The 24362-nt window shown below is 35.3% G+C and overlaps 2 protein-coding genes across 4 annotated transcripts in view; one reads left to right on the forward strand and one right to left on the reverse strand.

Annotated features, from left to right (window-relative positions):
* The window catches only part of LOC132560200 (leucine-rich repeat-containing G-protein coupled receptor 5-like), a 78407-nt gene extending 72268 nt beyond the window's left edge, over positions 1 to 6139 (forward strand). The window contains exons 16-20 of the mRNA XM_060224853.1: positions 60 to 224; positions 1831 to 2058; positions 2675 to 2854; positions 3838 to 3963; positions 4506 to 6139. Coding sequence (XP_060080836.1) covers positions 60 to 224; positions 1831 to 2058; positions 2675 to 2854; positions 3838 to 3963; positions 4506 to 6139 — 2333 coding nt within the window. The remainder of the gene's footprint in view (positions 1 to 59; positions 225 to 1830; positions 2059 to 2674; positions 2855 to 3837; positions 3964 to 4505) is intronic.
* Positions 6140 to 9039: 2900 nt separating this feature from the next.
* On the reverse strand, positions 9040 to 23395 carry LOC132560211 (E3 ubiquitin-protein ligase TRIM33-like). Of its 3 annotated transcripts, none has more exons than XM_060224870.1 (9): positions 23010 to 23395; positions 19537 to 21141; positions 17133 to 17304; positions 16834 to 16894; positions 15614 to 15852; positions 15005 to 15140; positions 14567 to 14641; positions 13883 to 14068; positions 9040 to 11586 (listed from the first exon to the last, which is right to left on the reverse strand). In XM_060224870.1, exons 1-9 carry the CDS (start codon positions 23323 to 23325, stop codon positions 11398 to 11400), a joined length of 2979 nt encoding a protein of 992 aa, XP_060080853.1. In that variant the 5' UTR covers positions 23326 to 23395; the 3' UTR covers positions 9040 to 11397. The 3 variants fall into 3 exon arrangements, with proteins under 3 accessions (XP_060080853.1, XP_060080852.1, XP_060080851.1); XM_060224869.1 differs by having other exon boundaries at positions 13916 to 14068; positions 19252 to 21141; XM_060224868.1 differs by having other exon boundaries at positions 19252 to 21141.
* Positions 23396 to 24362: the final 967 nt, after the last annotated feature.

The following is a 24362-nucleotide window of genomic DNA, read 5'->3' on the forward strand; positions in this document are numbered from 1 at the left end:
TAAACTGCCATTCTGATGCGATGGAATCAAAAGCAGCTGTTTTTATTCTGTTGAGCTAGATAACCAAACTTTTCCTGACAGTGATGAGACTATCAGCATTGATCACTACGCGATTTACGTGGGCCCTGGTGATGATAATGGGGACATCACTCCCTCGGATGCAATGGATAGAGCAGATGAAATAATTCACGTGAGAAAGCCTGTGGATTGTACGCCTTTACCAGGTTTGCAGTTAGATATGAACCAAACTAAATCAACAAATCAAATATCTAAAATCCTATATTCTGGGTATTGCTGTGTTCTCTGAACTGTCTATGGGGTGCCAATCCTTTCGAGAGAGGAAGTTCTGAATATCGCATATCAGCCTTATATCCCCAGCGGATTGGATCATCTTTGCTAAAGATAAGAATTTAAACGTTACTGACAGCAATAGTTTTAACAGACCGACGATGCCGGTGTATAACCTTCCCAGTAAACTGTCAAAAAGGAAACGGTGGCATTTGTAAATATAAATTCTCATAACAAGAAAAGAACGAAAACATCCCAACCCCACATTCAACGAACAGAAAAAATCAATAAGGATATTTACAGTAAATAAATAGATAAACAAAAGCATTCCATCAATGTCAATGGACTATTTCCAAATACGTTACTTTCATTAATATCACAATGGTTTATTCCAAACAGGTTATTGATAATATCGCACCGAGTGTTCCATGTAACACAAACACAGGGTTTTTGGCTAGACTTTTGATGGAATACTGTAATATCATATACCTTCGAGAAATAAAAATTTCCACAATGCATATGAAGTCACGAAATTCGTCCGTTGTTCTTTAGCATTGCTTTCAAATTGTCCTCTGAGTAGCGTGACTGGCATACAAAGGATATAATATTTCTATCATTAGAATGGGCTTTATAAATGTGTTCGCAACACATTAATATTCTTATGACAACACAGACAGCATGTCTTATTAAAGCGATTACAACTCTGTAGTTTGAGAAAACATTTAGCATGATACCAATTCGATATGAATAGAGAGAGTAAATGTACTTTTACATGGTGTCATTACATTCTTACAAGGTTTGATCATCATTGTCAATATCCTACACTGGAGATACATTAAAAACTTGATAAGGCCATAACATCTGTTTCGGGTTTCTGCCTAAAACATTAGGGTTGGTAAGTAGGAATATACTGTTATTATTTTAGTCAATGCTGATCGCAGATAAGCATTTTTATATAAGAGCATTTGAAATACAGCTGTGTTTAAAAATGATACAAGCCATCGAGCTAGTGTTCTCAATCAAACATAATTCCTAACTTTTACAGTCAAATTATTCAAATGCTTATTTGAAATTATTTCTTTATTTAAAAGTCGGTGTGCCTAATCCTAACATCACATTATGGCATTGCTTCCAGAAACATAAGTTTTTCAAATCTGAAATGTCAAAATTTTCTCCTTACAAAAGAAGGCAAGTCTTATGAGAGAATGCTAGACATCGGTCTGTATAAATATTTGTCAAGCGTCTATCTGAATATTTGCCTCGGGGTACTTCAATTTTGGTGATAGCCAACAAACAAAACATGGACAAAATTAACATGGAAATATGATTATGGTCGGTAGCCAACAAATAAGAATCGCCAGGAACCCGGAATATATGTGACCTAATAAAAAATGATCCAAATTTGTATTAACCAGTAGTAACACAATTTGTAAAAACACTAAATAAACAAAAAGGTGAATAGCAATTGTATTTTTCACGAATATACAAAATATTTCGACCAACCAGAATTGATTTTTTTATCGTTTCCATTTCTGATTTCAGGTCCATTCCTACCCTGTGACGATCTGTTCGGATGGTGGTCGCTCCGTTGTGGCGTATGGATGGTCTTCCTCCTTGCAGTCGCAGGGAATGGTATCGTTTTATTTGTGTCTATAAGTGGACGATCCAAGATGGAAGTTCCAAGATTCCTCATATGCAATCTGGCCTGTGCCGATTTCTGTATGGGTGTATATCTGGGCATGTTAGCCATTGTCGATGCCTCAACCATTGGTAAGTACTGTTAGTGCTGTGAAAGTGGCAAGTTGGGGTTGTTTTCGTTCGACTTGTGTTCACAAAGCAGAGAAAATTCACTTGTAATTGTCAAATTATACCTTCTTTTATGTTGTTTTTTCTTCAACACAAGAGTTCCAATATTAAGAACAATGTTGCTTCCTCTGGACGAAACAACGATAACTTATAATGTGTTATCTTTAAGCATATACATTTCCTTTTTACACGAAAAGAGGTTTGTAATACTAATAGAATACAACTAAGAGATTCTTAAATTGCTTGAACATTTGTCCTTGTTGATGAAATGTTTATTAAGAGACCAAACATAATTTCTTGGGTGAATCTATGTTCATGTAACGCATGGAAATTCTGGACGATTTGTATCGACTGGTACTCTCAGTGTATGTGCGCAATGACTTTATCGCCTTGCTACCGCTGTTGACCACTTTTGTTTTACACGCTAATCAGCAATATTTCCCTTTGTTATTAAAAAGAATATCATAACTATTACATTTTCTTTCATTTTACTGTTTTTCGATTAAAACATCCCCTAAAAGCATATCAAACAAACAACGACAAATCTGTTTCAAACCATCCCGTTTTATTTTCTTCCAAGGGGAGTTCCAACAATACGCTATCCGTTGGCAGACGAGTCCTGGTTGCCTGGTGGCGGGTTTTCTTGGTGTATTCTCAAGTGAACTGAGTGTGTTCACTTTGACTGTTATCACGGTGGAACGTTACTATGCCATCTCACACGCACTCCAGTTCAACAAACGACTCACATTGAAATCCGCTGGTAACTACAATCAACTCCGTGTAATTTATGAAAGTTTCATATATCACAGTCTGCAATACATATTACAACTGATCCTAGATAAAGGTGATGTCCAGCCAATAGTGGATTGTGAGATATCAGATATGCCTAACGTACTGACTAATCAATGCAATAAAATTATAGATTTTCTTCTGCTGTTGCCTTCACCGATAATGTTTGTATCTTATCTCTGTAACCTTTGTGATTTTTTTATGAAATCATAGAATATTGAAGTGCAAACATTGAAATAAAACTGGCGTAGTCTCAGGCAAATGTGTGTTTCCACTTGACAGCATGATGGAATTATTGGAAAATCATATACATACCAGATTCAGTAACTTACTGATAGATTTTACGAAAGTGTCAGTGTATAGCATATGACACAGTAGGTGTTGCTTATCATGATTTCTGTGGGTATATTGATCCTATCTGACATATCCCTTTGTAATTAACTAATTATTTAACAACAATTGCGAGACATGTTATTTCAATGTATACTAATCACTATTATTGGCCCGTATGTAAACGCGCTAGGGGTCTTGTTATGGGAGGTTTCGGTGTACCCGGGGAAAACTCACGTGGTCCGGCAAGTGGCCCCTTTCCTTTTCACGTCCGTCCGAGATCGATCCACAGACAATCTTTAAAGAATTGTGCAAAAGACACCAAATAGAATTTCACTTTTCAATACATAAAAAATCAATTCCTTTTGCATTATATTAACAGTTCATATATCGCTATTTATTCAATTGCAACATGCAATGAAATCTTGTATGTTTACAAAGACATGATGGTAATAATACAAATAATAATTGCTCGTTTTCCAAATGGTGACGGCATTTACATCAATATGACAGCAAGACAATCATTCCAATTATTCAGTTTGAATATGATATCGCAAAAGCCTGATAAGTATGTCCGTCTATGTGCGTCATTTATCATGGTATAATTCTGTTTTGTTTTATCAGGAGTCATAATGACTGTTGGGTGGATCTTCTGTATAGCTGTTGCTAGTCTTCCGCTCTTCGAGATCAGTGACTATCGAAAATTTGCCATTTGTCTTCCTTTTGAAACCAGTGAAAGAGAATCCTTGGGTAAGTGAATGTTTTCAATGCTGCTGATAAGAATTGGTCAAAACCACATTCCAATATCTTCTTCTTGTTTGGGTGTTCATCTTCTAATATTTACCATTAAATGGCATCACTTAGATGTAACCTTAATCAGATGTGTATTACTAGCTCATGGACTGTACCAGCGTAGAAATATTGCAAATAATGTGAACAGAATGAGGGTTTCTCCTCTTGTTACAAGACGGAAATTGAAAATGATAAAGATAATAATTGACCTGCATCCATTTGTCATTTATGGACATATGTATGCCAAGTTGATAAAGGCAAATTCAAAATGCGCTTGATTCAATTTTGCGCCTATGTGCATGAATGCAAAATGAAAAACTGTTCAATGGTTAGATTAACTAATATTCTTGTCATTGCCTTCACCTTACAGCAAAAATGATATAATTGTCGCAGTGATTTTTAACCTGATTGTCATTTTTGAAAGAAAAATATTTACAATAATCACCATCTTTTATTTTCCTTTTTGGTTTCAAACTTTTTTACCTTTTCATATTTTACAGCTTACGTCTGTTTCATCATGATTTTCAACGCTATATCATTCATCGCTATCATAGCCTGTTACATCAAAATTTATATTTCAATACTGGGATCACAAGCGTGGAACACTAAAGACTTCCGTGTTGCCAAGCGAATGGCCATTCTTATCTTCACAGATTTTCTTTGCTGGTCGCCTATCATTCTGTTTTCTGCGACAGCTGCTTTCGGAAGTGAACTTATAAGCCTGAATGAAGCTAAAATTCTTACCATATTTGTCTTGCCGCTCAACAGTTGTGCAAATCCATTCCTGTATGCAATATTTACGAAACAATTCAAACGTGACTGTGTCAAGTTATGCAAACGGATTGAAGAATCGTCCATATCGAGAAGTCTTTCAAGCCTAAATAGTCGTAGAGTATCACTCGGCTGCGGATCGTCATGGCGACACCTACAGCTGCACAGCCCAATGGGCACAGAGAAGAGAAGCAGTTGTAGCAATTCATATAGTGGCGTAAGCAGTCCGGATGGACTTCTTAGTCCACATGGCATTGATGGCAAATACTTCCGGAAACAGTCTGGAGATAGTTTGCTTGGCGGTATGTCTGTATCTAGTGAAGACAAGGGCCCTCCTACCACAAGGCTTTTCGTTCGTCGTGATTCGTCACCTGGTAAAGACGTGATGGAAAACATGGGTGGTGATAAGAAAAGACGATTATCTGTCGGATTAGCAGGATCAGAATCACAAATAGTTATTCATTTTGACCGAAAAGACATGAAAAGTGGATCAGACGATTCAACTCTAGGCGATGAACCAAAGGTTAACTGCATAAAGAGGTATACGCGACGCCGTGGCAGTGCTACCCGCGGGACGTCTGCTACGACTGGTGGAGAAGGCCTTGACATACAGACAGTGCTGGAAAGTTCGCGTGAATGTGATCTGGAACGTTCTTTTCGAAAAGATGGTATTGTAAAAAAGGATGTCACTGCTCAAGAATTGTTTGCTAAATACCGTCAGAACAAAGAAAAATTAAGAAATGTTGTCACGGATTTCGATTCGGGGAAACTTCAGCATGGTAATTCAGCACCAAATGTACAAAGTTCAGAAACTAAACCAACTTTACGGCTTCCAGTACAGAGTGACTCACATGACAAAAAATCAGACATCAATGAATGGAGAAAATCATCCCACCTTTCATTTCTTTGGCGCAACTCCCTTGATCTGGAAGGAAATATGCCTTCGTATAAATCAAATAGTCTAATCGAACTGCCGTGTTCATCAAAAGACTTTCGATTATCCCCATGCAAACGTCGGAGTTTGTCGTCTCGTCATGAGGGGTATATACTGCTGAAAAACAACAACAGGGACTCGGCTTACGAGGACGAAGATGAGATGTTGGAGTATCAGGAAAGTATTGCTCAGTCTGGAAAACAGTGTAGACAACTCAGTTCAATGTCTTATGTTAGCAACGCTCATACAGATGACAGGCAGTCTGGCGACGTAAGGGAAACAACTCTGGACGAGAAACACAGCGTAATGAGTCATACCAGCCAAAACAGCAAAGAAAGCGGCATCAGTTCCGAAACATGCTGCCATGACAAGAAGGACAGGAGGACAAAAGATTGTGTACAGACTGATCTGAGAAAAATTATGACATAAACAGTTTTGGAGGGTATTGTAAGTACTCACATGTCAAACAACGAGTTATATGTTCTAGAGGATTGCGTCCAAAATGATTATGTACTTGTATAACATCATCCTTACTGGACATCTTGATATTTCTGGGTGTTGTTAAACGATGTGCCATCGTTTTGATGAGGAAGTATCTGTAGCGATACTCAGATCGGAGTTCAGTTTATATGTAAGCAAACGATCAGTTTTGCATGTGCCTTGTGTGGTTTTCTGTGTGGTTTTTTGTGCTTTCTTTACAAAATGCTCAATTTTTCTCAGCTTTCGTGGTCTTTCAATGCAATGTGTGCAACACAAAATACAACGTGAAAAACAGTATGTACAGTGTATAGTGTATCAAATAATCCTATCAAACATAACACACGCAACATTCTAATGTTAATATAACACATGAATTAAACACATCATCCTTAATGAAACGAAGTTCACTATGATCAGCGAAGGGGCAATGGCACAATTAACGAACAGCAGTTAAAGACATTCTCTGCCATTGAAGACAGGAACCTGACGACTTTCCGTATTTATCATTATTATCATCCTACTTCGATTATAGGATTGTAAAATAATAAATATATATCAACTTGCATTATTGGTACGAAAGACGATGAAAGTTGTTTGAGTAAAACTTAAAAATTCAGACAGCTACCTTATATGGGACCATGTTAAGTGGAAAACTGCTTTTAAAAGTCTACATTAACATTCACAAGTGCTTTGATACTGATTTTTTTCGAATACGTTTATTTTACTGAAAATAATAGAAACGGGTCTTACGATCATGACATCATTTGTATCTTTTTTAATAAGTTTGACAGCTGTCTACATATATTTGTATTCATTTTCTGATCAGCGTTACTCGGTCCAAGTTACCACTTTAAAAATTAGCTTCATATAGAAAAAAAACGATCAAAATTCCAACACAGAAACAGTAATTGAAATATCAAAGGCAATAAAACTAGAAATAAATATAGAAATTTGAAAAATATATTATAGTATGAAAAGGGGAGAAAAAGTAAACAAAATGTATCTTGATATTCTAAGATAAGGATTTCAAACTCAGTAAGAAACAAAACATCGAATTAAGTAACTGAATTTTTTACTTAACAAATTTTAAAATAGGGAAATAGACTTCTTCGGGATCGGTATCCTAACAAACATTTGTCAGTCGATACAAGGTAAAAAGACACCTTTATATGTGTACAAAGCATAATAAAAGATCAAATCCCTTAATCATTTACAACAAGCTTGAAGATATACAAAGCGTAAAAATGGCATTTTACCAAAAGAGAAAGTGAGTTGCAGATTCGCTATCAAAAACTTATAAAAAAAACTTAATTTTTTCTTTGTTTCCTTTTTTTTCTAAAAATATTTCTGTTCGTCATTTGTTCAATCCTTCAACGTCTTTTTCTATACATTGTTTTCTTTATTTGTCTTATCCGATATAAACAGAGAATGCGTTGACATCTGAAACAGAGAAGTATAAATATGTCTTGTATTGTACATTCTGTTAAAAAAATAAAGGAATAACAACTATCTGGCAGATTCTTTGTATCATTTCTTTGATTTTTATGAACTGTATGAAAGATTACACACAAGACCAACGAGTGAATAGTACTTTCTATATGAATTAAGAATGAGATACAGCTGAGCCAAATAATGAATTAAGCTTCATCCGTCTCATTATTTTATTACTCGTCAGTGAGGGCCTATCTTAATTGAAGATGAAATAACCATTTGAATGGATTTATGTATTTTCTTGATTTTCGTGTGATGTCATAAGTCAAAAACAATGAAAATATTCTTTTTCACACAACTGAATGGTATCCATTGTTACATCCTTCGGTAACTTCGGGCTTCGGTCCCCACGAGCCCCTCTTTACCACATCCCATATTACATTTACAATGTGATATGGGATGTGGGGGGGGGGGGGATTTTCAAAGAACACCTCATGATAGTGAATATGGATATGATATGACGTTGAAAATCACAGCCGTGCTTGTAACGCTGTACAAGACCCATATGTCAGTGAGCTTCATAAAGGACAATCTTAACATACACTTCAAAATCACATTTTTATGCAGACCTTCCATGCTCAACCATTTTTCAGCCTTTCGAATTGTTGATATACAAATGATAATTCCTGCCGTCTTAAGGCACACGTTAAGTCATTCATATTTATGGCTTCGTCCAGGGAGGTTCAATCACCGATCGACTTCGGAAAACAACTCGGAAAGACTTGCCTCTCATGCTCTTAAAACAAATGTTGTACAATGGGTGCGACAATTACACAACGCCACTCAACCGAAAATGGCATGACGGTTACGTTTATACAAACTGCATCCTAGCCATTGGCAAGTTTGTGAGGTCTGAAACTGGATTTACGGGACTCTTATCGTTTGCTCTGTGATTTCCCCAAGTTCCTAAAGTGTTATAATTTTCGATCAAATTTGTATCCGTTCAATGACTCTAAATCATGCTGATCACGAACATTCTACAAGAATATGTGTTGTCAGAATCAAAGACTGTTTTAGTCCATTTAATGCAATTCGTCACATCCGCATCGTGTAGAGGCACTTGAGGTTAAGCGTCCTGGCTTCAAAAAGCTCAGAAACCATTTTTTATTTACCAAGACTTATCTCAGATTTGACAGATCTAACACTATGTATGGTTAGAGTAATTTCATAGTGGTTCACTAGATTGAGCTTGGGCCCCGATGCATCGAAGAGTGGTATATTGTTTTGATTTTGTCTCGTCCTCAAATTTTCATGTAAACATGTAAAATACATTCAATTAAACTAAAGTCCTAAAATGCAATCTGTGAATCTGTAGAAGGCAAGATATTATCAAAAAATAATAACACCAAATTTTTCTTTTGACTTTTTTATGAGTCATGTTTGTGGATCATGCAAACAGTAATTGCATGAAAGTATCAAAATTAAACATGGCAAAATATTCATTAGTCACATATTTCCTTCAAGACTTAAAATATTTACAGAACACAATTGGATATTTCTTAATACACACCTGTCCTCACAAAGTATGTATATTTCTACAGGATATCGTACATCAGTAACAAAAAACAGACATATAACTGGCAGACACATTTGCAAAACCGGTGGTATGTTAAGGACATTACGCACGCACAACTTCACAGAGTACGTTCTATACATCAGAAAATATTTCAACATCACAGTGACATAAATAAACAGACATCATCAAATGCAAGTAACATGGTCATACATACATTGTGTAATGGAAGAAATTTACTACATCTGTTACATCATTTGCAATGTCAGGGTAATTTCTCGTCTGCAACATTCCCAGTGTCAACAGCAAAATTATGCAAGGATAAATACATTTAATATTACTTTTTCATGTGAAAATCCATAATTCTCCACATGAAAACTTTCCCCAGCCAAAATCTTCTTAATGGATACTCTTCAAATTCAACTTGTAATTAAGACTGGCCTCAAGATGATTACGCATTACACAAGTAGGGATAATATGGATTCTGCCGTCTGTGAATTGACAGAGCTGAATTTTACTAACTGCTGTGTATAGAAGTTGTAAAGGTTTAAAAGATTTCTCCTGTACACTACAGTTGATTAAGTAACATATTTAATCAAAAAGTTTGAATCAAACAAGTAAAGGCTGAGAGCAATTCAAATTTGTAAATAAAATGTATGTAAACATTTATTTACTCTTTGGTAAACTGGATGTACATGTTTCAACACACCTCTCCAACTAGTCACATTCACACTATAACTTAATTAGTTTTTATACAACGTTTTGTAATTAACATTCCGTGTCTAACTTATACACAGAGATAGCACTAATCAATTATTTGACTGGGCTGTAGATCTATAGATTACTGATCACATGAACTTCATCAGTATCAGCAGTTGTCTAAAATGCAGGGTTCAACTTTTCACAATAAAAGTCTGCTACAAGATGAAAGGGCACTGTTTAATATGCATCTTTTTTTTTAAACATGTACCTATGTTCCTGAGAGGTCTGAACATTTCTTTTCAAATTTAACGGAATTTGTCGATATTTACATTCTGAATTCTGTGTGCCATGTATATCTTTGAAATAGTCTGCAAAATGTATATAATATATAATACCCTAATTTTGCACACACCTGTTATATAAATAAGCAGTGACATTTAATCTCAAACTGTTTATAAATCATCCATTTGTACGACAACTTTTGTGCATTTCTGTCAAGACATGACAATTAGTATGAAAACGTGTTAATTTCTTGCACCTAACAACATCATGATTGAGTAATGTATTGTGTAAGACAACATACCAGACAATTTGATCTGAATTCAGTCCAAGTATTGCGTGTTTCTCAAGAAATTTCATTCAACAACATATATCTTTATCAAGTTTATAAAGGGTCGTAAATAAATAGAGTGGTTATATAATGGAGTATGTACATCAGTTTTGGTTCTTGATATCCGACTCCTGGAGCCAATATTGGTCAGCCTACAAAATAAATAACTACACTACCTATCATTTGTCCATTTGTTTAAATATACTTTAACGTGACAAGCTTGCAAGCCAACTGAATTCAAACTTCAAATAGGAACTATACTCCAGAGATTTCCTAATTCAATACTCTTCTATTGTCAAGCCCAAACTCTACAAATAGCAGCCCTCTGTTTGTACATCACAAGACATTTGAAGATGGTAAATTCTGAATTATGTCAAAGACTATGAAATTACAAAGGCCAGAGGATTGCCAACTAATGTCACTTGATACAATGCCCAGGTACAAGGTATAGGTGCGCAGCTTGTAATGTACCTATTTCTTCAAGAAAAACATAGGGTGGACAACCCCTAAATTAAATTGTTACTACAATTTTAAAATTGACAGTTTTGGAAATACTTCCTTTTAAACAATAGGACCATTCAAAGTTACCTCCTCTAGATGAGGTGCACAGCATCACATAACAGGTATTGATATTGTTTTTAACCCATGAAATACTACAGTTAGATCGGAATTCATTACATTTATGTGGTTTCAATGCTAACATGGATTTACTGGCCTATAAATATTCTACAGCACATCTACACAAACAGCACTATAGAAATTCAACAGTCAGTAAATGCTTAAGAACAACACAACCATGAAAATGAGACAGCTAGAATATGAATACATGAGGACTCATCAACTTTTCAATATCACCATGTTGAAATGTAGACCCTTATTTTTTATGAAAACTTAGAAAAAATGAACTGCAGATTCCTCTGATCGCTTCTTCTTGGCTGCTGGATCCTGTGGAGAAGTTGATACAGCTGGGCGTTCTCTTTCTTCATCAAGAACATCCACGTAGCAGGGGAGGAAGCGATGTACCAGGTTCTCAAACTCCTCTTCAACCATCTTACCATGTTTCCAGATCTCTGAAGTTGCCTGCAAAGAAAACAGTATGTCGGTTTTGTAATCTATCACACATTCTCACAGGTGCATCTGTTGTTGATGTTCTTGTGATGTATTCAAGAAGATGCAAGTTTTCTGAAAAAGGCCAAGTGTTACAAAGCACTGCTAGGTTGGTCAAGTGTAACTAACAGCTGTTCTTAGCAAATTAAGACACAGGACTCTACTTCCTCCCTATTACAGCTAAGCAAATGATCAATTAAATGATATGGGTTACTAGGAGTAATTCTCCTAAACAAAACTTGAAGTCTATGGGGTGGGGTCAAGATGTTTACTAGAATCTAGAATAACCTAAAGGTTATGTGACAGGGGCAAGACAGGGGCAGGTCCGCAAGCAGATTTTTTTCAGAATAGTGTCAAGTTAATGACAAACATTAATATGAAGTTCAAATACAAGGGAAAGAAGGCTACAGCAGACTAAATCATGACAATTTCAAATTTATCCAGGAACATAAATCCTCTTCTTCATAAATGGTACTAAGCAGAATATAACTAAACAAGTTAAACCTTTAAACCACTAATTCAGTTATGCACGACTTTGTACTTCAGAACACTGCTCAATTTATCAATCCAAAATGTTACTGTTTGTTTTCTGATATCTACTGTTGACTGTGATAATTCATCAATATTCAGATTGGACACAGCACAACTAAAAAAAAAAAAAAGACTTGGCAGTCTTCCATTATCCTGGTAACACTTCAGGTCATGCTGTTACATAATAGGTGGAATATGTTCATGATTATGTTACATTTGAAATGATTTTTATATCAAATATAGCCTAAATTAGTAAGATATTTTAGTAAAGAAAACAAATCATTAATGCAGTATTATTTTGAATCTAAAACAAAACACGTATTGTAAGGATCTCAGAACATGCAATAACAGAAAGTAAATAAATATTTGAAACAGTATTTCATTCAGAAATTAGTAGTAGTATATTTTTCTATCATCTTGGAAATTAAACTACTTTGAACTAGTTACCATAGTAGATTACTTATGTAATATGATACCAAAGATAATTTCATCAGCAATTTTTAAACAAAATCTTAATCGATTGAGTTTCAGCTATACCGAAAATTAAATCAGAAATGTCCTGCACATTTTTATCCATTTTTCAATCTGCAACAGTTTGAAATATGAGAACTGAAAAGTGTGATCTAGTTTGTGTACAAGCTTTTCATCATGATTAGCTAACCCTTCCATCTAAAGAGACTTTCAAACAAAGAAGGAAGATTTGAGTCTATGATACAATATGACCCCTTCAACAATCTTTGATGCTAAATGAAAAAAAAAACAGATAAAACATGTCTGTATTATCCATATGTGAAAATAATACATGTTAGTATAAAAATAAAACACACCAAACAGAAATTCAAAATCAACTGTAAAATTAAACTTCTACATAAACACTCCCATAAAAAAAAGATATTGAATAGTGAAATAAAAAGTGATAACCTGAAGAGCATTCACTTAAAGAGAATGTGAAGTTGGGACCAAAAATAAAACCACAACATCAAAGTTCAGCAAGGCTTATAAAGTCATGTTTTCCGGAAGATAAATTGCATCCCTGTTTTCATTATCTGTATGAAAAACTACACTGCTCATTAACCGTTACAAATACCCACGAGTTACAAATGAGGACCATTAAAAGCAATCCTAATTGTTTCCATAGAGAAAAACATACAAAATATGTCCAAATTTGCCTACCTTGTTTTGATAGTGAAATAAGTTGTGAGCTTTGCATATACTTTTCCCCCCAAAAAAAAAATTACTCAGAAAAACAGAGTTGCTTCAGTGTCAAGTGAATTAATATAAAAATATTGGAAATTATTTTGTGAATTAGGAAACAACACCAAAATGTAACAATAAGAATTGCTACAAATTTTTCCTCATGTTTGGAGTAGAAAGTAAACATAGACTTCAATAATTTAAATGCTTCTACAATATCAGCCATTCAAACACTTCGACTTGGTGTACTTCAGTAATCAATTAAGACAGGAGTTTCATCTCTTCTGTATTCAAACCCTGGACAAATGTTAATTATATTTTCCTAAACAATAAACCTTGTTGGTAGGTGTTCCATCTTTATACCATTACAAATTACAATATTATATATCAAATAATTGACTTTCAACTGAAAAACTTTCATTGCAGACCTGAATTTCAGGTTAAAACCATGCATTTATCTTCCGGATAAAGATGACATTTGGTGCAAGCTGGAGGATGGCCAATCTACCCAGCTAATCATGCCAGAATTTGAATCAGTTCCTACTTTGATGTTATGTACTTGCGCCGTGGAACTTACATCGTTGTAAGTTCTGCAGTTTCTGAACACCAACAGCATGTCTGCAATGAATTCGTCCACAACGTTGTAGTGATTGAAGTTCTGTCGCTGCAGTTTACATTTAATTTTACCAAAGTCTATAGGATTGGTGATGATCTTGTAGTAGTTGGGAACCTATAAACAAAAACAGAATTACTATTTACACATCTTACTTTAGTAACATTATCTTTGATTGACACGATTCTTAAATCTTGCTCCATAAAATCTTTAAAAAACATTTTGGAGTTTGATTAAGCACAAAACATAAAACCTACATCCTCATGAAATGCAGACCTGCTCGTGAATTCATAAATAATATGAGAAGTTAATATAAAATATCACCTTATTTTATATTACATTATTTAAAAAAAAACAAAATTGTTCTCGACAAATTAGTTTCTATACCTTATCAAATACAACCTTGCAGGTTGATATCATATCAAATATAGATATAAAGAAAGGTGTAAATAATTCATGAACACAAATTTCACATCAGATTTTTTTCTTGAATGAAAGATTTTCTTTAAGGTATAATTAACTTCAATAGCATTGTTTTAGATTGTATTCACTAACATATGGCCTTGTAAACATTTTTAGTGACTATATGGGATAACCAAAACTTAAATCACTCACTGCTTTGCTGACAGGTTCATGAAACACGGTACTCTTTTGATGACAGTATAGTTCCAGCAGTATCCGTTCACAGGCCTAGTAAATACAAAGCAATTATGTTCTATCAGAATAATGATATTAATAGGTCTAAGTGGACAACTATACATAGCATTTGGATTTACAATTACGTTGGAGTCAACTATGGGCAATTTTCAAGAACCTCCTTCACTACAAGTAATAACCAGGAAATCGTACGAAATTCTACCATGTCGCATCTCTCGACCAGAAGCTTAACAGAAATACTGTTTAATTACAGTTGAATGAAAGTTCTGCTACATAGCTGTTTATGACTAAACCAGGAAAAAAAATAAAATACATAAACACATACATAAAAATCCTTTTAGTAACAAATCACAAGAGATTACCTTTAAGCCCTTATCCTCTAACCTTGTTGCCTACCTTGATTTCATTGTCTGTGAGTCCTGTTGGAGCCTTTCTCTTGCCAGTCCCTGGTACAATGGTAAAATCCTTATTTTCCTTATGTGTCAGACACAAGTCATCTTCCTTAGCACACAAGATACAGCTCCATTCTCCACTGTAAACAAATCAACTACTACAATCAAAAACTTTCCTCCAATGTATCAACTGACGATGACAAAATGTCTATGAAGTCAAAATGTCAACAAATACAAAGACAATGGATTCTGAAGGACAGTTTAAAAAACAGTCTGCACACGTCCATTTTCAAAATGAACAAGATATATCTTGGTGGTTGTTGAAAGTTAAAATTTGTTCTATAGAATGTTACCTGTATGTGTTTTAAGATCAATCAATTTTGGTTAAGAGTTAAAAGTTCTAAATAAAATCTCTTCACTTTTCTTTATTATAACTGTGACAACGCTTATTTGATCCTTAGTTCAGAAAAGGAGTAATTATGTCATTGTAAAGAGTAAATAGAATCTCTTAATGTGTAAACTAGGGATTAGAAATCCAGAGAGTATGTCTTTCAGAATCCCAATATGTAAGAAATTGGTAATAAAAAAAACCAGGCGGACTTACTGGACGTACCTTGGGTAAGTGTTTAGCTCTGGGACATGACACTTAAGGTGGAAAACTTTCGGACACTTGTCACAACACAACAGGTCACCTCCATTCTGACAAACAGCACAGTAGTCTTCATTAGGGTCATTATTGTTAGGGACTGGCATGGTCTTGCCTCCCCCAACAGGAGCCACTGGTGGCTTCATGTGTACAAGTGGTGGTGGTGGCTGGGAGGGCAGTGGTACTGATGGCGTTGAAGTTACAGACTGCAAAACAATGTTTAGATTTCAAATTAAAATGGAAATGTTTTTAACAAGCCTGAATCTAACACGACTATCTTGAGATCACCACTGTCATTCCTAACACAAAACATTCAAAGACTACGAGATCCAACTACCCTGTAAAGAGTGCAGCGAAGTTCTGTTATGCAGAGTTTTATTAGGTAAAGATATTAAAGATTAAGATATCAAATATTCATAATAAAATCCTCAAAGTTAAAGATGTATTTTAAATACGCAATCCATAAAAAGTCCTGACTCTGATGATTATCAAATTCAGTGTGAACACCAAACAACAATCTGATCCCAGCTTAAAACAAATCAATTTATCCAAATGAACGGCATTAATGTTGATGGACAACATACATGTGACATTATTGAATTGGTCTAATTCGAGAATATTTTGGTAAAACAAAAAAAAACTACCTTAACCTATTAAAAGGCTTGTCAGTGATTCTGAATGTATTGATGCAATGGGAGCTGTAGTGGTTGTGAAAGATGTTTTTATTTTTTCTTTGAATTTTGTGCACCACAAGTTAAAAAGGGACAACCCTCCTCAATGATATAGAAGATTTCAAAGACAAAAGACATGATTAGGCAATGGAATATGTCTGTAGGCAATGCAATGGAATGGAATGTTTGAAATACCAAACAAAAATAATTAAGGAGATATTCAGATAATAAAAAGGTACCAGAAAGCAATGAGATGGTAAATTTAAGTGACAAATTCTGAACTGAAATACCTGATCAAATATAAATTTGTCCCTTTGTTGCTAAGCTTAATACTTCATCAATGAGGGGATTGTTGGCTTGAATCCCCATTCAAAGAAATATAACCAGTGACAAATGGACACATCCAAATGTAACAATATTGAGAACATTGAATAGTGACATTCAGTGCTTTTTTCACAATGACACATCTCCAATCACTTTCGCCTTAAAACACTAGTACTGGAAGTTCTGAATTACCTGTGCTTGCGTTTGGGAAAAGGAACATGGAGGAAATTCTGTAAACTCCTGTTTTACATGACTGAAATGAAAAAAGAACATTAAATGTATACATATCTCAACAAATACAATCATGTGTATCATTTTTTATAGCCTAGGTTTTCACCTACAATATGGATTTTCTCGAAATTCTCCGACAACCATAATTGCTGTATGAAATGCCTGTTATGCTTGTTGTTTTATGTTTAATATGCATGGTACCAACTTAAAATGTTCGGATAGATACATTACGACTCACATTTTCTAACATTGTATTATACCTGTTAGTAGTTGATCCAACAGCCTGTCCCCCATGTCCTGATTCAGCAGTACTGGTAGCAGGTGAAAGGTCAGGGGTCACCCTAGTCCCACCTTGGCTGGCACCTCCTGATTGGTCAAATCCTGCCCCTGCTGGACTTGGTGTCTGGTTGGCATGAGATGCAGCCTGTGCACCTATAACAAGTTGTTTGAACCAATAAAATCCCTTGGCATCTCTCCATTTTATAAACTTTTCCTGCCATTACAACAACTGTACCTTACTTGGTGTTGTCCTTTACTAAACAAGATGTGTTCACTTTGTACATTGATCAAGTCACGTTTAAATTTGATTTCAGTAGAGATGTGTAAACCACACTGTATATTATGGTACCTTGTATTACACACAATAGTTACACTTGTTTCATAAAAAATATTTACCAGGTATTATATTAACAAAAAGTAAAAACACCTTATAATACAACAATATGTAAGCTACTTTTATATACATGTTGTGTGCAATTCCAAGTGTTCATTTATTCAGTCTAAATATTTTCTTATTAACCACCTGTCTTTAAAAATCGGTAAACAGAGAACACTGGTCCATGATGTACCAAAATAACTAGCAGTAACTGTTGTCTAGATACTGATGTACAATATTATTCAACATAAAATTAAGGCCAACAACAAAATGTCGTCATTTGACTACAATTGTATGAATCTGAAGCACAGCATTGCTTTTGTTCTTGTGAATGAACAACATTCAGGCTTACATTAGATCTGAGAGGCTGACTTGTGACAAAGTATCTGGTTAACACACATTTACATATATATATATATATATATTAGGATAAACAATTTACAGCAATTTGTTGCTGTCCACTTTTCATTTTTTCAGATGTTTATGTTGAGAGAGACCATCTTTAATGCACAGGGTTTATATATTTCACTCACAGCAGTTATCAATTTTAAACAATGTGAACAAAAAAAGCCTGGTCTTTAATAATGACCAAAACCTGAATTTTGCTAGTACGTCCAAACAAAGAAACATTGTATTTTGATATGGGTTCATACAAATAATAACAAATGGACTCATGCACAACTTATTGAAAAATGTTTGTAAATCACTCCGGTTTTATTTAAATATTGCCTGCACAACTTCACGCAATCAGACCTCAAATGACAAACCAAGAAAAATTTACTAAACATGAATGACAGTAAAAGCAATTTCCATGCGAAGCAGTCAACTGAAAGGTACTTTTTTGTCTACTAGGTGTTAAAGCTTTAAACTTATCAATATGTGTACATGGCAGAAAGATGAGTAATTTGTGTGTATGAATGAAAACTAGTTCATTTGAATACTGACAGGTCAGCAAGATAAACTGTGGCCATCACCAAGTTTGGACTTTATATTTGTTAATCATTTCTTAAAATCAAAACTCCCCTTTTCCCCATCCATATCTCCTCTCTGGTAACACTGTAACAAGTATGTATCACCTTTGTATCATGTCTTAAATTATCTTTTGTCCATATTCTTGTACTCAACAGCTATGTATGCTTGGTGTGAACCTATTTCAATTTTGAGAGTCTAAGAGTCCAGACACTTAGCAAATTATGTATCCATAATGTGCTACTTACAAATATGAAAACTGAACATTTTTTAAATAGAAGAAAGTGAATTATTGAAGGTTTTTTTATTATCAAAGGATGTGGGTTGATAATTTCATATCAACAGTTAATCAGTATTTTAAAATTACACAGCATCATGGCCCTGCCATTTACAGCTAAGACTGTTAGTATTAGTGAGTATTTCTACCGACTACTTCAAAGCATGCAAACATGAAAAAGACAAACAGCTGCTGATCTTGAAAAATCACAGTGAAATTAGACTATTCACTAGTATTTTATCAAACATGCAGCCAATTTCTGTGTGGAAAAAAGGGTGTATAACTCAAAAGAGTTTTCTCCCTTGCTACAGAACGACACTGGGACAGAAAAACGTGCAAACAGTAGTTAGTATTATTGACTATACATGCTCTATTGGTGATTTAAGTGGTTAAACTAATGCCTGGGAAAATGAGTAGCTAACTAATTGACTCAGGGGTATATATACTCACAACAACACAATGAGATGGCAGGCCTTACCTGGGGATCTTGTTTGCTCAAATGTTTTGGGGCCTGATTGCGTGGAGGGCAGATATTTATTGGTAAGATCACAGATACTTGTATGCCACCCAGCAGTGGGGCTACATGGCTGGTGCTGCCCCTCAGTTGATACTTGTGGCCTCTGGCGGTACCCAGCCTGCGTTGGCCCAGATGCCTCCTGACACAAGCCCGATCGTGGTGCACTGTAACCACCCGATCCAGACTGGTCAGGGGCCGTGCTACGCTTTGGTAAGTTTTGCTGCTGCATGGCATATGCATTCATACCTTGGGGTACCACAGGTCTGCTGTAAGATGGTGGCGGCTGATTGCGATTTCCTGCAGGAGCATTAGGTCGACTAGGTGCTGCAGAATTATAGTAGGATGCATTCATGCTTGCCAAATTGTGAATGGCGCCACTGGCAGGGAATCTGCTTGGTGCACTGGACATGGCAGGAGCACGCACCTGCATGCCCCCATTGGCAATATTGTTGAGGTTACGAGTGGCCTCAATAACTGGTACCTGCCCTGCTACCTGTGAATAGTTGGAGCCACCAAGAATCCCACTGTAAATGCCCTGTGGTGTCTGATGCTGCTGTTGCTGCTGTAGTTGTTGTTGCTGTCTAAACTGCTGCATGGCTTTCTGCTGTTGTCGGAGCTGGTACTGTTCAACCATTTTCTGAAACATCTCTCGTTGTTTTTCAGGTGGATAATTCTTCACTTGATTTTTAATATGATTGTATATATTAGGTGGCACTCTTGCGGCCACACTCTCAAAGCCTGGGATTGCTGGCCGGTGTGGTACAGTCATGTTAGGGCCAGCATGGGAGTGTGGTGCATTGGTCTGGAAAGGGGCACCAGGAAGTGGCACTGTGCTAGGTTGTGATGTTCCATGACCCCCTAACCATGTATTTGGATAATTAGTGCCATCAATTACCAAATGTCCCACTTTTATAATGTTTTTCAGGAGGAAGTCTTTTTCATGTTCGAATGTGATAGCATAGTTTAGAATGCTTGGGTGAAATGGAATGCCTGTACGGGATAGTTGATCAAGGACTTTCATCATCGAGCCTTTCGTGTAAAGAATGGACAGGTCATCACCTAATGTTAGAGCATTTTCCACAAACAGTACTGAATGCTTCATCCGGAACACAGCATCATTAACTAACCTCTGTTTATCTGATATGACACTGGTTTTACCACTTATATATTTCTCTAAATGTGACACTAACTTCTCTGAATGTGATTTAATTTCATTAACAAGAGTATCAGTCACATTTCTGATATTGTCACAAACATCTTCCAATTTCGTCTTTAATTCTTGGTTTTTAGCTTGGAGTATTTTGTCAGCTTGATTGTAATTTTGTAACTTTTGTTTTACTTTCACCACCACATGTTGAAGAATTTCACGCTGTTTAGAAATTGCTTCATTCATGAATTGATACCTATGATCTTTATGTTCTAAGAGTTGACAGTCCCGACACGTTAACTTATCACATGTTTCACAAAATAATTTAAGAGGTTCATGTTTATGGGTATGACAAAACATGCTTTTTTGCCCTTTTGTGACAGGAGGTTCATCGTCTTTTTTAAGTTCACTTTTTGGTGAAATAGAATGATCTTTGGTTATGCGGACACGTTTGTGTGCAAAAACACATTGATCACACAGCCATTCACGACAATCTAGACAGAAGGATAACGCTTCCTCATCTTCATCACAGGCTGTACATTTATGAATTTCTTCTTTCTCCTCTTCATCTTCATCTATCACAATTGGTGTGTCTGCATCAACATTTACAAACAGATTGTCAATGACCAAACCTTTATCAACTGTAACACTGCACGCTGGACAGGACACTGTGTAACTCTCACTGTTCTTCTCACTATCCTTTTCTGGAAAATAGAAAAATGTAGAACATTTAAAGAAAACATATTGACAATCACTTTATTTCACACTGGACTTAATATATTTAATATTCACACATTCACATTTTAACACATTCCTTTACTTATGAATCCCTGTAACAAATATGTGTACTAGATTACTAATTGTTCTCATTTAATTCATAATTACCATAATCCCATTAAAGTAATTGGCAGGCTGCAGGTAATAAGTTTTAAGCCAAACTATAAAATTCTTCAAATTTCGTCATGAAAATAAAGATAAAACTTTCAAGCTAGCAGCACATCAGTAAAATACACTTAACTTGAACAACCCCAGTTCATTTTTTTATTAAAAGAGCTCTAGATCTGATGATCTTTTACTTTTGTAATTAGCCACTAGTTTCACATTTCTGGAAATACCTAAAGTGAGCGTAGCCTTGTGCTTCTTATACTTGTAGGTATCTTTTTTGTTCTACCTTAAAGATATATCTGTGACATGTTATATGATATAATCAACACATTCCTTATTTTTTGCTTAAGATCAAAGGACCCGTTAAACAATAAACATCTCATTGTCCTGACAATACTGTCTAGAGTGTTATGTTGAATCGTTACAATTTTTTTTTTTTTCAGACTCAAATAAACCAACATTGGTTTCAGTAATTTTTGGAACTCTGATATTTGTGTCCTGGACTCACACAGGGATGATTTTCTAGTCGGACTGCAGAATTTGGGGAACCAACTATATCTCATAGCTACTTGTCAAGATTGGAAAAGGTCTTCTGGACTCACTTAAAGCAATCTTTCAAAAATTGTTGTTTGTAATTGTTCAAGTAGTTAGTGAATAGTACAATTCCAGATAATATGTCTGTTACACAAACCTTTTAAGAAATAAAATAACCACAAAAGCTGATTTTACCAGTAACTCATCCACGTCAGAAGGTATTCTGATGGCAGGCTTTATTTGGGATAGTTCAGGATACAAATGTTACTTTGGAAATAGAACATCGCATTTCACAATTTCTATGATCTGAAACTATTTCATCAGTAATTATTTTCCTGCATATGATCATGACATGCAAATTCATGTTACAATACAAACTAGAGTAATTCCCCTTTGAACAACAATAAATTGTTGAGATTTCCAACCACCAGCTACTTCATCAAAAATCTGTAGTATACAAATGTGACCTATTGAAGCAACCAAGCAATACCATACTGATTATAAATAAACAGTTGTTTTAAAATCATAACCACATAATTTCTAACAAACGCTTTCAGCTAGTACTGCTATCAAAACACTTAGGAAGATATTGGTAACTTTCCTCATACTATATGAAAAAAAAACAAAAAAATAACATATATTGATACAAAGAAAATATAATCAATCATATGCACTTCAAAACACTTCATGCAATTGAATGGTACTTCTTTCAGATAACTAGTAATCTCTGGTTCTCTTCTAGTTATAAATGCCACATGACCAAAAGGACCATACTGTGATGATTATTGTTTAAGTGCAAGTAGAAGTTGTATTCTTGTACATTTAGAAGCTTAATACAAGGTACAAATATTTATTTCAAAGAAGAGTGTCCGACGAGCGCAGAAAACAATACAAATATATACCTCAATATTGTCTTAGTTGTTTATTTTAGCTAAAATTGTACGTAAATTATCACTTCGGACTATCAACATGTAGCTTACGAAGAGAATTTTAATACCTGTAATCATGTGTAATTATCTATCAGTAATAAGTTGAAACAGCTGCACATATACACATGTGATTATAAATCGTACAGTACATGGCCAAGAAACAGGTCCAGTCTGTAAATTTACAAATCTAACTAAATACTGTCAACCCGGTGTAAAACACTTACTGGCAGTATCACCATTTGTCGGTTTTTCAAGATCCACGACAAAAACCTGGTCACCTGTAGTTGTGTCATCGCCACTTTTTTCTCCAGTACCGTCGGTTTTACTAGAATTTTCCTTTTCTGTTTCACTCTCTTCTTTCGAGCCATTAGGCTTCGAATCTTCAGGTTTTAGTACCTTGAAGAGCGTCTGAAAACAAGGGTTGCACAATGTGTGCAAACATGGAAGTAATTTAGGAGATTTGTCCTTTAAATCAGTTGCACAAAGCACGCACAATTTGAAAGGATTCTCCTCCTCTGTAAAGTCTACCTCCTCTGCCATTTTTCACCTGAAAACAGGAAGTAATCGCATTATTATCGGAACAGATTAGTTCGATACGAACATGCCGCCATTATCGCAGTCTCGCTTTGGGCTTTTGGGCTTCACATTGTTACTTCCGGTTCGTAAAGCTGAGGACCGCCATGGGGTATCTATGTTAACAAAGGCTGTCAAATCACCAAGGGGCTCGTGGCGGCAAACAGGCACATATGTCACATAACGTAATAAATATCCACAAAATATGATGTCATTGTCACACAGGAAGCCTTGCAATAAAGAATTTTGTCAAGTCAAAGATCTGTTGTCATGTGTCGTAACAGAGACGTATATATCACATCATATACGTCTCTGGTCGTAATAAATCACGTTGTTCATCATAAATATGACATCAGATAACATCTAAATGTCGATATTTACGATGTAATATTTATTCGTCTCAAATAGTTTTACATGACGTCATCAACAAATATGGAAAGGAATATGGCGTCATCTTTAAAAACAGATCGCCAAAAATAATTCTGATTACGTCATAGGAAAAACCTGTTATGACGTCATATACATTTTCGACGTTTTCAGTATGACTCATTTAAATGGAATCCGCCACATGATCAAAAGATTTTTAAGTATGTGTATGCCTCCTGATCTCTAGAACAAGTCTAGAATTTTGTTTAATTTTGAAAAAAATGCCGGATCAAATGAAATTAATCGAATGTCTACTTTTACTGACTTACAGCCTCAATAACTAATTTATAGAGGATACATGTCTTCTTTGTCTTCCCTCTTCGTGATCAGTATCTAGTCGTTCCATATGATGCCCTGGTACTTCCGCGCGTACGTGATATACGATACGGAGATCACGTGATATAAATTTGCTACTCAGTGGAAAATCCCCAGAAAACGCCTACGAAAATTTCCACAGCCTAGTTACGACTTGCGAGCTTATCTATTTTTAGTAACATATTAAGATAAACACCAGCTGCCAACACTTGGCAGACTGCCAGATGACTGGGGCTGGAATAGACGCGGCCTTTGTTTGCCTG

The sequence above is a fragment of the Ylistrum balloti genome, unplaced genomic scaffold, assembly GCF_031769215.1.
Source record: "Ylistrum balloti isolate Yb309-2 unplaced genomic scaffold, AGI_CSIRO_Ybal_v1 Utg371032, whole genome shotgun sequence".
Lineage (NCBI taxonomy): Eukaryota > Metazoa > Mollusca > Bivalvia > Pectinida > Pectinidae > Ylistrum > Ylistrum balloti.

What these genes read in the sequence shown, in the direction of transcription:
- LOC132560211 (XM_060224868.1), bottom strand. Translation starts at nt 23,325, where the DNA reads ATGGCAGAGGAGGTAGACTTTACAGAGGAGGAGAATCCTTTCAAATTG. An exon ending in TTTCCCAAACGCAAGCACAG is followed by an intron (nt 15,853 to 16,833) that starts GTAATTCAGAAC and finishes ATTGTTTTGCAG; the next exon opens with TCTGTAACTTCAACGCCATC. An exon ending in CGCAAGTACATAACATCAAA is followed by an intron (nt 11,587 to 13,882) that starts GTAGGAACTGAT and finishes TTTTCTTTGCAG; the next exon opens with GCAACTTCAGAGATCTGGAA.